Source organism: Anastrepha obliqua, chromosome 5 (assembly GCF_027943255.1).
Source record: "Anastrepha obliqua isolate idAnaObli1 chromosome 5, idAnaObli1_1.0, whole genome shotgun sequence".
NCBI classification, from domain to species: domain Eukaryota; kingdom Metazoa; phylum Arthropoda; class Insecta; order Diptera; family Tephritidae; genus Anastrepha; species Anastrepha obliqua.
The window spans coordinates 25,981,692-25,996,365 of NC_072896.1; the positions used below are offsets into that span (position 1 = coordinate 25,981,692).

At 32.9% G+C, this 14,674-nt stretch overlaps 1 protein-coding gene across 5 annotated transcripts in view; it reads left to right on the top strand.

Annotated features, from left to right (window-relative positions):
• LOC129247207 (uncharacterized) overlaps positions 1–14,674 on the top strand; it is a 118,526-nt gene that overhangs the window by 79,896 nt on the left and 23,956 nt on the right. For all 5 annotated transcript variants that reach the window (XM_054886225.1, XM_054886223.1, XM_054886224.1 and 2 more), the window contains exons 4-5: positions 5,862–6,009; positions 8,428–8,663. In XM_054886225.1, the coding sequence (XP_054742200.1) occupies positions 5,862–6,009; positions 8,428–8,663 (384 nt within the window). The remainder of the gene's footprint in view (positions 1–5,861; positions 6,010–8,427; positions 8,664–14,674) is intronic.

A 14,674-nucleotide genomic window follows, 5' to 3' on the forward strand; every position in this document is an offset into this window, starting at 1 on the left:
TATAAAACACTTAAAATAAATTTATTTAAAAGGTGAAATTAATATATAAATTTTAAATTAAAAAAATAAAAAGGTTAATAAATTATTATTTAAAAAATAATAAAATTAAGAAATTATAAAATTAAAAAAAAATTAAAATTATAAAAATTAATATAAAATAATAAAATTCAAAAATAATGAAATAAAATTATACAAAATTAAGAAATTATAAAATTAAAAAAAAAAATAAAAAAAAAATAATAAATTTAAAAAATAATAAAATTAAAAAATAATAAAATTAAAAAAAAAAAAAATAAAAAGGTTAAAAAAGTATTATTTTTTTTAAATCAATTTATTTAAAAAATATATTAATAAAATTAAAATATAGCAAAATTAAAAATAAATAATAAAATTTTAAAACTATAAAATTGAAAATTAAAATAAAAAAAAAATTAAAAATATAAAATAATAATTTAAAAAAATACTAAAATTAAAATATAATAAAATTAACAAATTATAAAAATAAATATATATTAAAATTATAAAAATTAAAGAAATAATAAAATTAAAAATAAAATAAAATTAAAAAATAATAAAATTAAAAAATAAAAAGGTTACAAAATTATTATTTAAAATAAATGTATTTAAAAAATAATAAACTTAAAAAATTCTGGGTAGAAAGTTGAAAACTTGGATTCATGTGGCCTTTGTTATAGAATCTTTATTAAAAAAAACTGAAATTAAAAAATAGTAAAATTAAAAAATAAGGAATTTAAAAAATAATACAATGGAATTTAAAAACAATAAAATTAAAAGACAATAAAAGTTCGGAACTTGGATTAATAGAATAATTCTTAAAGAATCTTTATAAACAAAAAAATAAAAATAAAAAATATTGAATAAATTTAAAATGCAATAAAACTAAAAAATAATAAATTAAAAGGCAATACAAGTTCGAAACTTGGATTAATGTGCCTTTATTACAGAATCATAAAAAAAATAATAAAATGAATAATAATTTGTAAAAAAAAAAAAAAAAAAATAAAAACATCAAAAAATATTAGTCAAACTCACTTACTTTCTATTGATACTGACTTCTAAACCTAGACCTAACCTCACTTTTCTCATGCAGCTGGTAAAGATATTCGAGAAAACATTTCAGAGAGAACTTTTACGACAACTCGCAAAAGACGAGAAAGTCTGTAAAGACAAACAAAATTCAGCTATGAAAAACGCAGACGCCCGACGGTAAAAGTTCCAGTAAAAAATCTATCTGTAGCTCGATGAGCAAAGATTCTGCTCTATAGAAGTCGAATTGGGCCCGATAATGCGGCATAAAATGGCATATTCGAAAAATGTTTTTTAGAAACCTTACTGAACTGCGGATAAGTAATAGCGATTACTGCGGAACTTTAGCTATACGCGCTTTGCGAAGATCTCAATGGTCAGAGAATCCGATAAAGTTAGGAAAGTTAAATGGCTGAAACAACAGTCCCTGTTAGAACCGCCTATAAAGATATCCCTTTATTTTGGCTTCGCAGCCCGTTTCCTGGACTTACTATTAGTCGGTCAGGAGGGTAAACTAGCCCAATAAAAGCAGTATTTCATGCCGAAACTGTTGGTTTTAGTGGCGGAAAAGATAGTTTCGTTGTTTGTTGTTACTATCAGCTGATAGGTGAAAAGACTAACAATCAATTCAAATCTCTTAGCGTCAAACCTAAATTATCAAAAAATATACAGGCGCAGATATAACGTTTTTCTAGACAAGTTAGCACGATTCAACCCTACTCATCCTGCATGAAATCCCACTTTCCTAATGTAGGTTCCGAAATTGGAAAACAGGAAGATATAACCTTACCCATTTATATATTTATTCCTGTCTGTACAAAAAGGCAAGAAGGGATTTGTTTCATAGCCTAATGATTTCAGTTGAAAAGCAAGAAGCCGTATACGCCAAACAAGTTCGATAATTCGCTTGTTAGGGGAAGAAATTTTGGAAAAATTCTAGTTTTTCGGTGTAGCAAAGTGTACATAAACGTACGACGTACAATATTTTATATTTACATATAAAAGGTAAAACTTTAACTCAGTCAAGTTCATGTTAAACCGGCTTTACTGTGTCAATAATTTGTTTTGTTAATACAACTTCAGTCACATAATGATTTAAGTGCAAAAAGTCGGCATACAATTACTGCTAAAAATATAATATTACATTTCTCCAACAACAAAGGTTATAATTGTGTTTTTTTGAGCACAAGCATTTATTTTGTAAAGTTGGATCGATGAATCACCGTAACGCACCAAGTGAATGCAAGATTTTTGCTGCATAATGATTACTATTGTTTTTTGTATTTAGTGTTAACCATTTGCGATTACTGATTAAGTATTTACTTACGTAAATATATCGTGAGAATGTTAAGCAAACAAGATTTGTAATGACTTGTACGTGTTGTGGAATATAAGTACGTGTAGTTGATTGAGTTTCACCGAACAGATCAACGTGAATAATGCGAGTGTTTGCTTTAGAAAATACCCCCATACAAACATACTTATGCACAAATGAGTAGTAGAAACATGCAATGCCGGCAAAAGCACGATTGTGTTTTGATAGCTTGACATATGAAAAATAGAAACTACTGATTACTTGTAATTAATTACAAAGTAATGATTGTAAAGTAATCATTATTGTGTAATCATTACAATATTTTTATTTATTTCTGATTGCATGATTGTACTTTTTATATGTAATCAGTTAAAGGTAATGATTATAAAGTAATCATTATCGCGTAATCATTACATTTTTTTATTTATAGTTGCATAATTGCCCCTTTATATGTAATCAATTATTAAATAATGATTGTAAAGTAATCATTACTTTGTAATCATTGCAATATTTTTTTTATTTCTGATTGCATGCATGACTGATTGATCAATTATAAAATAATGGTTATATTGTAATCATTATGTAATTTTTTTTCTAATTGCATGATTGTACTGTTTATATTTATGTAATCAGTTAAAAGTAATGATTGTAAAATAATCATTATCGTGATAATCATTGCATTTTTTATTTCTATGGTAATTGCATCATTGACCGTTTATTTGTAATCAATTATGAAGTAATGGTTGTAAAGTTATCATTATTTTGTAATCATTACTATATTTTAATTTATTTCTGATTACACGAATACACTGATTAATCAATTATATAATAATGGTTACATTGTAATCATGATTATTCATTTTTTTTCTAATTGCATAATTGTATTGCTTATATGTAATCAGTTAAAAGTATGAGAGTAATGATTATATGTAATCATTATCATATAATCATTAAAATATTTTTTTTTATTTCTAATTGCCTTATTGACCCGATTGTACCGATTGTACATTACCGTGTAATCATTACAATATTTTTATTTATTTCTGATTACATGAATACACTGATTAATCAATTATAAAGTAATAAATAATAAAACGATTACAATACGTTATTATTTATCATTATTATGTAATCATTATACGATTTTTCCTTTTTTTATTTTTACTTTGATACGCAATTAAAATTTTAGTATTAAATTCTGTATTAATGTTGTTTTTATTAATTTTACTTGCTTTAAAAAATACAGTGTCGTTAAAAATTGGATTTTCACTTTAAGGGGGGACCCTCATTTAGACGGTCGAAAAATGCATCATTTTTGGGAATTTTTTTCTCAGGTAAAATAACTTCAAACGTTTTGTAATTCATAAAGTACTTTAATAAATGTCTTGACTGTCTACAAAAATTTTCGGAGAAGAAAAAAAACATTTTAAGTATGGAAATATACACCTCGTCCATGGCACCTCATTCTATCTGTGTACATTCTAGCGCTCTGAATTTTTTTCTGAAATAAAAAAAACAAATTTTTTTTAAAACTTTAGGATAATACCTTCGATGTGACATTTTGATTTAAAAAAAAAATGTCGAAATTGATATTTTTTACCCAGTTTTATGTTAAAAGTGATTTTTCATGCATAAAAATTGACTTTAAAATTACAAAAAAATATGAAAATCTTTTTTTTTAAAAAAACACTTAATGTCACATTGAAAACAATTTAATTATCTTTAAAATGAGCTATTGTAAAGCCTGATTGGTTCAATACAGCGTTCTCAATTGTGTACACAAAATCGAAAAATGATGTTTCGAGAAAAACGCGTTTAAAGTTTTGGATACAGGCGATCAGGCCACCCGTCGCGTCCTGTTAAAAATTTTGTCACTCCTTCAAAAATACAGATATCGACTTGAAATTTTGAAAGTATATTCTTAAATAGTTGTAGAATAGATTAAAATTATTTCCAAAAAATCGATTTTTTGACCCGATAAATGAGGGTCCCCCCTTAAATGCTTAGTAATTGTTTAAGAAAAAATCCGTAATGTGCACATGTAATATAATTATTTAAAAAGTATTCATTATACATAATTATGTTTTGGTTTTAATTGTATTTGGTTGACGGTATGATTAATTATTTTATTTAAACATTTTTTTATAAATTATTGACATATAATCACAAGTTAACTTCTTAGTAATCAATTACTTTGTAGTATTAGATGTTGAATACATTGTGAGTACGATAAGTAAAACGTCTGGGCTTCAATTAAAAATTGTTGACAACGTAATCATAGTTAAATATAACTACTTGAAAGTAATTTAAATCACACAGGGTTGCTTTTTTATCGATTTTTTTTATTTGCTTTAAAAAATATACCCGAACGGATATGCATTACCAGAAAAATTACAGTTGAAGCTACATTGCTTTGCTACAAAAAAGTTAATACTGATTACATGTAACTGATTATGCAATGATTATTTTAATTTAACCATTACAATATTAATGAATTTAATTACTAAGTTTCATTAGTTATTTAATTTCTTAAAGTTATTACTTCTTAAAGTAATTAATTAATTTGTACAATTAATTTGTACGTTAATCCCTTGGTAATCTAGCACTTTATGAATTACACGTGTTAAATATTAATTACATTGAAATGAAAACCAATAAAAATTCGCATTTATTCACAAGCTATTGATTATAAAATAATACCAGTAGTAGTGAAAATGTACTCAGTTAGAAAATAATTAAAATGTAATCGTACGTAAATACATACAGCGTTGATTTTTGTTAAATTAATTTTTATTAATTTTTTAACTTTTTCCACCACAAAAAAAACAGTAAAATAAAAAAAAATTAAAAAAAATAAAAAAAAATTAAAAAAAATAAAAAAAAATTAAAAAAAAAACCAATTAGTAAGCAATCAGAGTTTCAAAGTACATATTTCAGAGTATTAAAACTTGAAATAACTTTTTTCACCACAAAAAAATTTAAAACCAATTAATAAGTCATCAGAGTTTCAAAGCATTTCAATACTAATTACAAGGTGGCCCAAAAGTAATCACCCGATCGGAAATAGAGCGCATAATGTTCAAAATAAAGATTTCCATTACTCAAATTATTATGTTTTATTTAGTAGAAAAATGATTACTAATGATGATTAATTTTGCGCCACTTTACATATCGGTAGTGAAGTTGTTTTTGTAATGAAATTATCATTCTGACGTTAAAAACTAAGCACAACTCATGAGCATTATCGCATTTTTAATACACTCTAATCAATTATTCAATGTTAATAATTCCTTTGTAATCCACTACTTAATGATTGATATTGTAATCACTAACTTAACAATTACAATTGCTTTGTAATCACAACAAAAATTGCTCTAATTACATTTAGTGATTGCATTCCTCAAAAAATGATTACAAAGTAATCAAAATGTAATCATAATCAAATGAATGATTTCATCAAATGCATGCCAACTTTTTGATTTTCTTTTACTCATTTCAGCCAACTACAATCCTGACGAGGATATGGACTATGTGACCATGCAGAAGAATGGCAGTGCACTGAGTCATATCCAGGTTTCGGATAACAACAATTTGATGGTGCCCATCATTAATCAACCAGTGCGACGGAGTAATTCCGGCCTTATAAGGTAAATATGGCTCACACATTTTGAGGTGGAGCTTTTGAATCTAAATTTAGAAAAAACTCTTACCAAGCCCACATCCAGTCATAACATATCTGTGCCCCTTTTTTTGTGTTCGTAATGGGCAATAAAAAAAAAAACACAAAAAAAGAAGAAAAGTTCGCGGAACTTATGTAACCTTTTTTCATTTCAATAAGTATTAGCATTACGAAACATTCCTTGAAGCTTAAAACTCTATATTTTTCATAAAAATTAACGAAAACTTTTGTGAAAGTTTCCGCTGGCAAAATTGTGCACATTAGAAATTCGAGGCTCTTTTGAAAAGTCCGTCCAAAAATAAAAACTACTTAAGCGATTGAGGTAAGCCTTTTTTTTATTTTTCGACAAAGTCTCTCACTTCTCACATATGTTGATCCCTTCCGATTAATAGAATTTACCCGAGTCTGAAGAATAGCCATTCGTTTTGGCAATCACCTCTTCGTTTGAATAAAATCTTTTTCTCGCCATTCATTTCTTCGAATTGGGTAACAAATAGTAGTTCGAGGGATCCTAGAAAGCAAGGTCTAGGGAATAGAAGGGTTGTGAAATGAATTGGAACGTCATTTCCATTATCTTTACGGCTACAACTGCTCAGGCGTGAGCTGGTGCGTTGTCGCGATGGAAAAGAAAAATCATTCGACTTCCTCGATTCAAACGAATACCAGACACAAAAAAAATATACCGATCTGGCTGAAACTTGGTGTGTGTTCTTCCAAGAGATGCTGTTAACTAAACATAACCTCGATATGCGCCAGTAGTGCCATCTCTCTCACTTTGCAACGACCCTCTTTTTTGCTATGAAGCGCACTTCACACGTATAATTCGCTCTCACTGTAATTCACGCACGTTCCACCAAGTGCTTGCTAATAGGGAGCACTAAAAAATAGAGAAGCTGGTTTGACGATTCGGGAGTTTTCGCGAGCTATACGCGAATAATTCGCTCCTCCATGAAACTCACAATTGCGAGCAGTAATTATCGAGCTCAACGAACAACTACGAAGAAGCGAGTCAGTTATCTAGTATTTCACGTCGAAGCTGACGTCACATAGAACACAGTGAGCTGAAGTCTTCCCACACTTGGTATTTTCAACGCTCAGTGTGGTTCACCTTTCTCCTGCTACCACCAGCGGGCGCCGCATCGAATACTTTCAGAGCTCGATTCTTTGAAACATTTCGCATGAACTTGAGACAGCAAAGCAGCTGTGTTTTAGTTTTCTGTTCCTTATTTGTGTCAAGGGCCCTATATCTGCAAAGGTCCATGTATTTTACGAAGAACTTTTCTCGCGAAGACTTCAATGGCCGTCGAATTCAATATTAATTTCATTTGTGTCTTAAAAAAGGACGGAGGGAAAGATGTTCCAACAAATTCAGATATCGCTGTTATCGAAGAGGGCTTCAAAATCGACAAAGGGTTGGTACTTTCACGACTTTTCCTCGGTATTTTACACGCATTACTGTGTAGCGACCGATATTGCGTTGGGTTAGGTATATCTGGCTGATCTGAAAAGATCTCACTTAGGCTCGTAGGGCCACCAGTGTTGTTGGAGTCGTGTTAAACATAGTTCATGATACATATCTCGATGAGTTTTAAGAAACAGTTTAAATTTTTGCCAGCAGTAGCCTTAGCCTTTAGAGATCAAAAGTATATCGATCCCAGGCAGTTGTAATGAGTTCAGGACCTTGGCAAAGGAGCTGTTCTAACGTACCCTTTTATTCTGCGCGTAAGTTACATGCGTCGTTCTGGATCAACTCCATTTTAGCTGCGCGATATGGAGTGCGGCAATGTCTAGTCAGTGCTCCAATCAATATTTTACTTTACTTCCATGGGAGTTATAAAATAAAGTTGGTTGTTTTCATTTTGCAAGTTCATAGCATTATTTTGTGTCCTAGGTCGAGGCTTGTCATATAGACTGTGTTTCCAGAGTAAGTTTCTCGCTTAGTTTCGTTTTCAGGCTCCGAACTCAGTCTTCCGAACTGAGAGTAAAGGATATTTGTGCGACGTACTCATTCTAGGCAAGTGGGTGCCTGCCTTAGCAAGCTCGTCAACTCTCTCATTTCCCTCTACTCCCTTGTGCTCTGGTACCCAGTAAATTGTGACCTGTATATTCTCGCACAGCTCGCTCATTTTGGATCTATAGTGTTGCCGAGCTGCTTTAATAGCAGCTTGACTATCGTTGAAGATGTTTGTGCGAGTATCGAGAATGCTTTAACCTTCCCGATAATTTTTCAGTGGTAAAGTTTAACAAAACTCTTATTAAAATAAAATTTTAAAGCTTTCTTCAAACGTTATTTGCCCATTGGATTCAGATGTGTACCTACATTTTTAGCCAAATTATACTAATTTTTTGTTTGTTTGTTCATTTTCAAACCTTTTTACCTTTCCAGTAATGCGAAGATACACGAAGAAGACTATCGTCGCGAAACACAAACCAACGTGCCAATGTTGGGTCCCGAAATATTGGCTGTTTTTGCAAACTCACAAATATTCCAAGATCATCAACCGACCAAACTGGTACGAATCAGCACGAAGACCTATCTGGCGGGCGTACATTCACCCAATAAAGAGATGCCGACAACGCCGCGTGAATCCGAGCAAGATCGGCTAATACGGCGATTGGAAGGTAATAACAACAACAACAACCACACCAGTTACAACAACAATCATGATGATGACGATGATGATGGTGGGCTGCACGCACAACCACATCATCCGCTACGACGCCCTTCGCGCAAGAGTAGTAGTGGTAGTGGCACACATGTGGTTGGCGGTGGTGGTGGTGGTAGTAGTAGTAGTAGTAGTACTGCTGCTGCCCATCACAAGGTTAAGTTTTATCTAGACTGATTATAAAAAAAACAAAACAACAGAAAAGTAACAGAACAGAAAGAGAACGAATAGAGCTGAGCTAATCGAAGCTTAACAGCGCGATTCAGCAGCGATTGGTGTAGTGTATACAAATACATACCTACATATATTTTTGCGCACTAATACCAGTGCAATGCAATTTACAACTAGGAACTGTTGGAGTTGCCATGTATTTAAAAAGTTGATAAGTCTTTTTGTGCGTAATATTTTGTGTACTTAACAAATTACATGCCATAACTTATACACACACACACATATATACATAGCTACATATGGTACACACGCAAGTGTATGGAATTACAAGCTTACTTATATATGCATCTGCGTAGCCATAGTATTACGGTTTTGTATTTACTAGTTTGTATGTATGTATGTACGTTTTTTTTACTATAAAGAGTATTATTATTATTATTATTACTTTTATTATTATTTTTATTATTAATATGCAGTTATTTATATTTGAAGCAAGCATAAATATGCATGTAATTGTGGTTTTAGCACGCTGTAACTGATTATATGTAAGTAGGCTGTAGTTGCGCAAACATATGTGGCTGCTCTTAATTGGCAAGGAGGCACGTAAACAGTCTGTTCGAAATGTGTGAAACTTTGTTGCCAAATACGTCGGCCGGCCATGGATAGGCTCGCATATTTGCGTATTCAGTGCGCGTACATACGCGTATGTATGTATGTATGTATGTATTTGTGCGCTCGGTGCGACAATAAGTCAAATGGATACTAAAAAAGTAGTATTAAGTAAGACTAAGCAATAATTAAGTTTGTTTTGAGAAAATAATAAAATAATTTAATGGCTTCCTGTGATTGCTGCAATGAATGAATGAAAAATTGTATCATCACGGGTTGTGCGAAAGTGGAGTTGGAATTTAACGATTTCGTAGATTGTTTGTTTTTATACTTATTTATTGATACTGCAGTAAACCCTGTGTGAGCTGGAATCTGATTGACGTTTATTGAGATTTTCCTATGTAACCGGGAGCGGCTGCTCTGCTTGAAAACAGAGGCAATATTGGAATTCCTATGACAATTTGCAAATTAAGGATAAAAAATAATATTCTCTAGGGGGCCAATAGCTCATGGAGAGAAGAAAATACGCGTTTTACAACCAGGATTTCGGGATCTCTGGCGCTCTGGTTGAGTTCATCAAAAACATGCTCTTGAGCAGATTTGTGATCGCAACGCTAGGGACCTCAAAGATCAAGAAACAAGTTAGCAGAGGAACACCTCGAGAACACCTAGATCCGCTCTGGTCGCAGTGCGTAATGGCCTTCTAATAATATATTAATAATAATAATAACACCTCGAGGCGGTGTACTGTCCCCTCTCCTATGGGTGCTGGCATTAAACTTCTTGCTAAAGAGCCTAGAGGAGAGAGGACAACACGTCGTAGCATATGCGGATGATGTTGCAATGGTAGTAAGAGGGATATTTCCCAATACACTTAGAGAAGTCATGCAAGATTTACTAAACATGGTTGAAAACTGATCAAAAGCAAATGGGCTAAGCGTCAACCCCAATAAAGCTGAACTCATCCTATTTACCAGGAAACATAAAGTTCCAAATATAGCTCCCCCAACTCTAGGTGGAACGGCACTGTCATTTAGTGATGAGGCCCGCTACTTAGGTCTAATTCTAGGCAGAAAACTAAGTTGGAAGGCAAATGTCGAAGATAGAGTAAAAAGGGCGACAATAGCACTATACTCTTGTAAACAGCTGATAGGACTAAGTTGGGGTCTTTCCCCATCTATCGTATATTGGCATTTACACAGCAATTGTCAGACCAATCCTAACATACGGCATACTATTATAATGGCCGGCTTTAGATAAGTTTTACATTAAAGGAACCATGGTACATGTACAAAGAATGGCCAGTCTTTGCATCTGCGGGGCCCTCAGAACCACACCCACAGATGCACTAAATATCATGCTTAACCTTTTACCAAAAGAGCAATTCGGTAAGCAAACAGCTGCCAAAGCAGTTCTCAGACTAAGACTAGACTCTGATAAACTCGGAGTATGCCAATCATTTTGCCTACCTGATCATTGCAGTGTATTTCAGGCGAAAGTCACTGCCATAAAAAAAGGGACTTACGGTAATAAAAATGAGAGTATTATCGACAAATGAAGTCTTCATTTACTCGGACAGTCAAGCGGCAATAAAAGCGCTTAAATCTAAAACACACTCGTCAAAAACAGTTTTAGAATGTTTTAAACTTCTAAATGACGTATCTAAGTGCTACAAAGTGCACCCTATCTGGGTGCCAAGCCACAGGTATATAGCAGGAAACTGCAAGGCGGATGAGCTTGCTCGAACCGGTACAACGCTCGATCTCAATCCGGATAAGGCGCTGATACTCATGCTTATAGCCACTTGTAAATTACTTATAGACAGGGAAACCATCAAAAAGGTAAATACAAGCTGGCCAAACCTCACAACATGCGAACTAAGCAGACAGCCATAGCCGAACTGGAACAGCGGTCGATCGAAGATCTTGTTAAGATTTAACAGAGAAGTTATAAGAAGAAGGATAGGGGTATTAACTGGTCATTGTTTAATAGGCAGCCACGCTAGAAGGTTAGGACTCCCGTACTTTGGTTTCTGTAGAAGCTGTCTTAATACAGAAGAAGAGGAAACAATCAGACACATTTTATGTGAGTGTGAAAGCTTAGCTATGAGAAGGCTGCGCACTCTTGATACAGCATTTCTAACCGATGTAGCGGACATAGCCCATCTAAAACCAACGAAGCTCTGCTCGTTTTTTAAAGTTTCCGGATGGTTTGAAAAGGAACACGTAGGGTAAGGATAAGCACCAGTGGTATCATAATGGACCTGCGAAAGATCTAGGTGTGTCTTTACGACAACCACTCAACCTATCTACCTACAACCAGGCTAATTTCACCGCAAGTAGATAAGAAAAGATCAGCAGAATCGCTTAACACATTGACGTCCGGGAACGGCATTTCTCGTTTTCATTAAACATTTGTAGCTGACCGGGAACGAGAAATTTCGTCTATTAGACTTACTCGGACTAAATAAAAAAATAATTCTTCAAATATATATTTGATTATGTGTCTCCCAAAGTAATTTTCAGGTTTAAAATCACCGGTCTGCTAGTAAACTTCAGCAAAATATTATCGGGCGGCAATGTGTTAACCTCTCAAGAAAGAACAGTTCGTGGCTAGTGGCTTGTGTCACCGGCCATTGGCTGTAGGCACTCTTCTAGGCTAGGAAGAGGAAGAAATAGTAGAAAACTTCCTCTGTAGTTGACCAGCTTTTGCTAGGAGTAGAACAAGATTGCTAGGAATCTTACTGAACTATTCGGTGTTGGGATAAAACCTAACCTACACTTCTTAAGATAGTCTGATTGGCTCCATCAAAAGTAGACAGTAAGGTTCCCGTGTTGCACAGTGGCACCACAACGGACCTACACGGCTTAAGTTAGTTGGCTACTCTAAGCTGACTGCCAGAAAACCCTAAACCTAACCTAATATAACCAGGACCGGCTGTTCTCACTTGGAAGCACACAAGTACAGAATATCTGGTTTTTCTTTTTTTCTTTTATTTTATGTAAAGTTATAGCATGCGTCCTTATGCGAGTTCTGGAAAAAAAAAATTTTTATGGAGAATACTGAACTAATTTGTTATACAAATCTTGACCTACAATCGTCCTCCTCTGGTCCTCCTTGATCAAAAGATTTATAGCAATTCTACCTAAAATTTAACTTTGATTGCAACCACTTCAACAGCCTTTGGCTTCAATTTTCGACCGTTATAATTATAACAGCAACTTTATAGCTTGCTTCTGACAATAATAGCTATCGCTATGAATTTTTATACACCGGTAATTAAGCGCACTAATCTCAGAAACCTTTGGGTTTTTTTGGATTATGACATTCTTCCTGCACCGAGCGATATGATCAGCACCGCAATTTCTATGATTTGATTTTAACTGCGAGTAAGTAAATATACGCAACATTCCATTTCCACAAATAAATCATCATTGATTCGATCAGGTTGATCCCGATTATAATCCCGATCCCGAAACCCAAAGTATAAATCCAGCTTCAGTTTTACTTTTCAAGGAAAATATTACTTTACGCCATTTAGAGAAACCAGTAACGCAGCTGACGTTGCTCCCGTTGCTACTTCTCCACTTTCAACTATGAAAGTGATAGTTAAAATATAGGCCCTGTTCGGAATCTGTTAGTCATCACCTAATCCCGATGATCCCATTTTATTTGTATTTGTCGTAAAAAGTCAAAACAGATTGAAAAAACACATAAATCGTCTGTATCGTTTATGTATGCAATCTCGCGTTCTCAGTTTGCTCGAGTTTTTTATGGCGGCGTCCCAGCCCAAAATACGCACCAGACTTTGCATATCTTTATTTTAAAATACTTTAATCGCAAAACTCGCTGACGTTGAACGATTTTTAAGTGCAAATTTATGGAATTTACCGCCTTATCTGTCATCTGATCAAATGTTAATTATAAACTAAAAAAAAGCATAAAATTATAAATAACATGACTTGCCACTGCATGTAAAGGGGCTTCCAATGTGGGTGTAACATAAGTTTTGTTGAGTGCAATCGCTGAAGCTGCAACGCTTGAAGTGGTCAAGAGGCTGTAACCTTGTAAGGGCCAATATCTTTCACTGAGGCTGAGAAATATCAAATTGCTGTTAAGGCGTGGAATTGGCTGATTTGGTTCAATTTGAACCATATTTTCGGTAATCTATGATGCGTTGTTTGGCTGGCTCAGAAAAATGGGCGGCCTGGAGTTTTAAGCCGACTTCAGCAGATATTTTTTAAGTCGAACTTTTTCATGGCAGAAATAAAATGGGAAGTTTGTCATTGCCTGCCAAAGGGGCGACTGCTATTAGAAAAAACAGGGAGATTCGTACCCACGCACTTCCGAATGGTAGTCACGTAGTCGGCTACGGCGTCCGCCTGTCTGCTGTTATGATTGTTATGACCAAAAAGTGTAGTAAGGGCTCTTAGAGCTCCAATCAACGACTCGGCCGTTCTCGCGACAGTCGGTTCTATATTATTGGAGGCACCCGTGGACCCCTTTATTTGAAGTTAGGTCAAGAACTGTCAACTTAGCAGCGCTCTCCAAATATTTATAGGGAGGGTTTGTGCTGTTACAATAGCAACAACAACCATCCATTCAGAATATCGGTAATAATCTATACTACGTAAAATAAAACTTTAGTTCCATCGTGTCTGGGCGGTGAATATATTATTAAAAAAAAGTATATATAATAAAAAATAAGGCTCAGCTCGAAATATTGCGAAAAATATTATTTATGGTGCACTTTAGTTAAAAAAAAAACCTATCAAAAATCGATGCGAATTTGAAAATTAAAAACTTTCCTTTATATGGGTTTTGTTCTAGTAAAACGTCAAGTTTTATAAAAAAAAATTAATAACAAAAATATTTATCAAAAAATAAAATGACAAAAATCAGTGCAAGTTTTAAGACTTTTTAAATTTGAATAATATTCCGTCAAAATTTAATAAAAATAATAATAAAAATGTTTAATAAAAAGTTAGAAATTTCAATGAAAATTTTTTGAATTTTTTTAAATTTTGAACAGACTTTGAGTTGTATGGTTTTTGATGAAATAGACCTTAAATTTAAAAAAAATTTACAAAAACACATTTTAACAAAAAAAAAAGACAAAATTTTATCAAAAAAAAAAAAAATGGTCAAAAAATTTAATTATCAAAAACCAATGCAAGTTTTGAGATA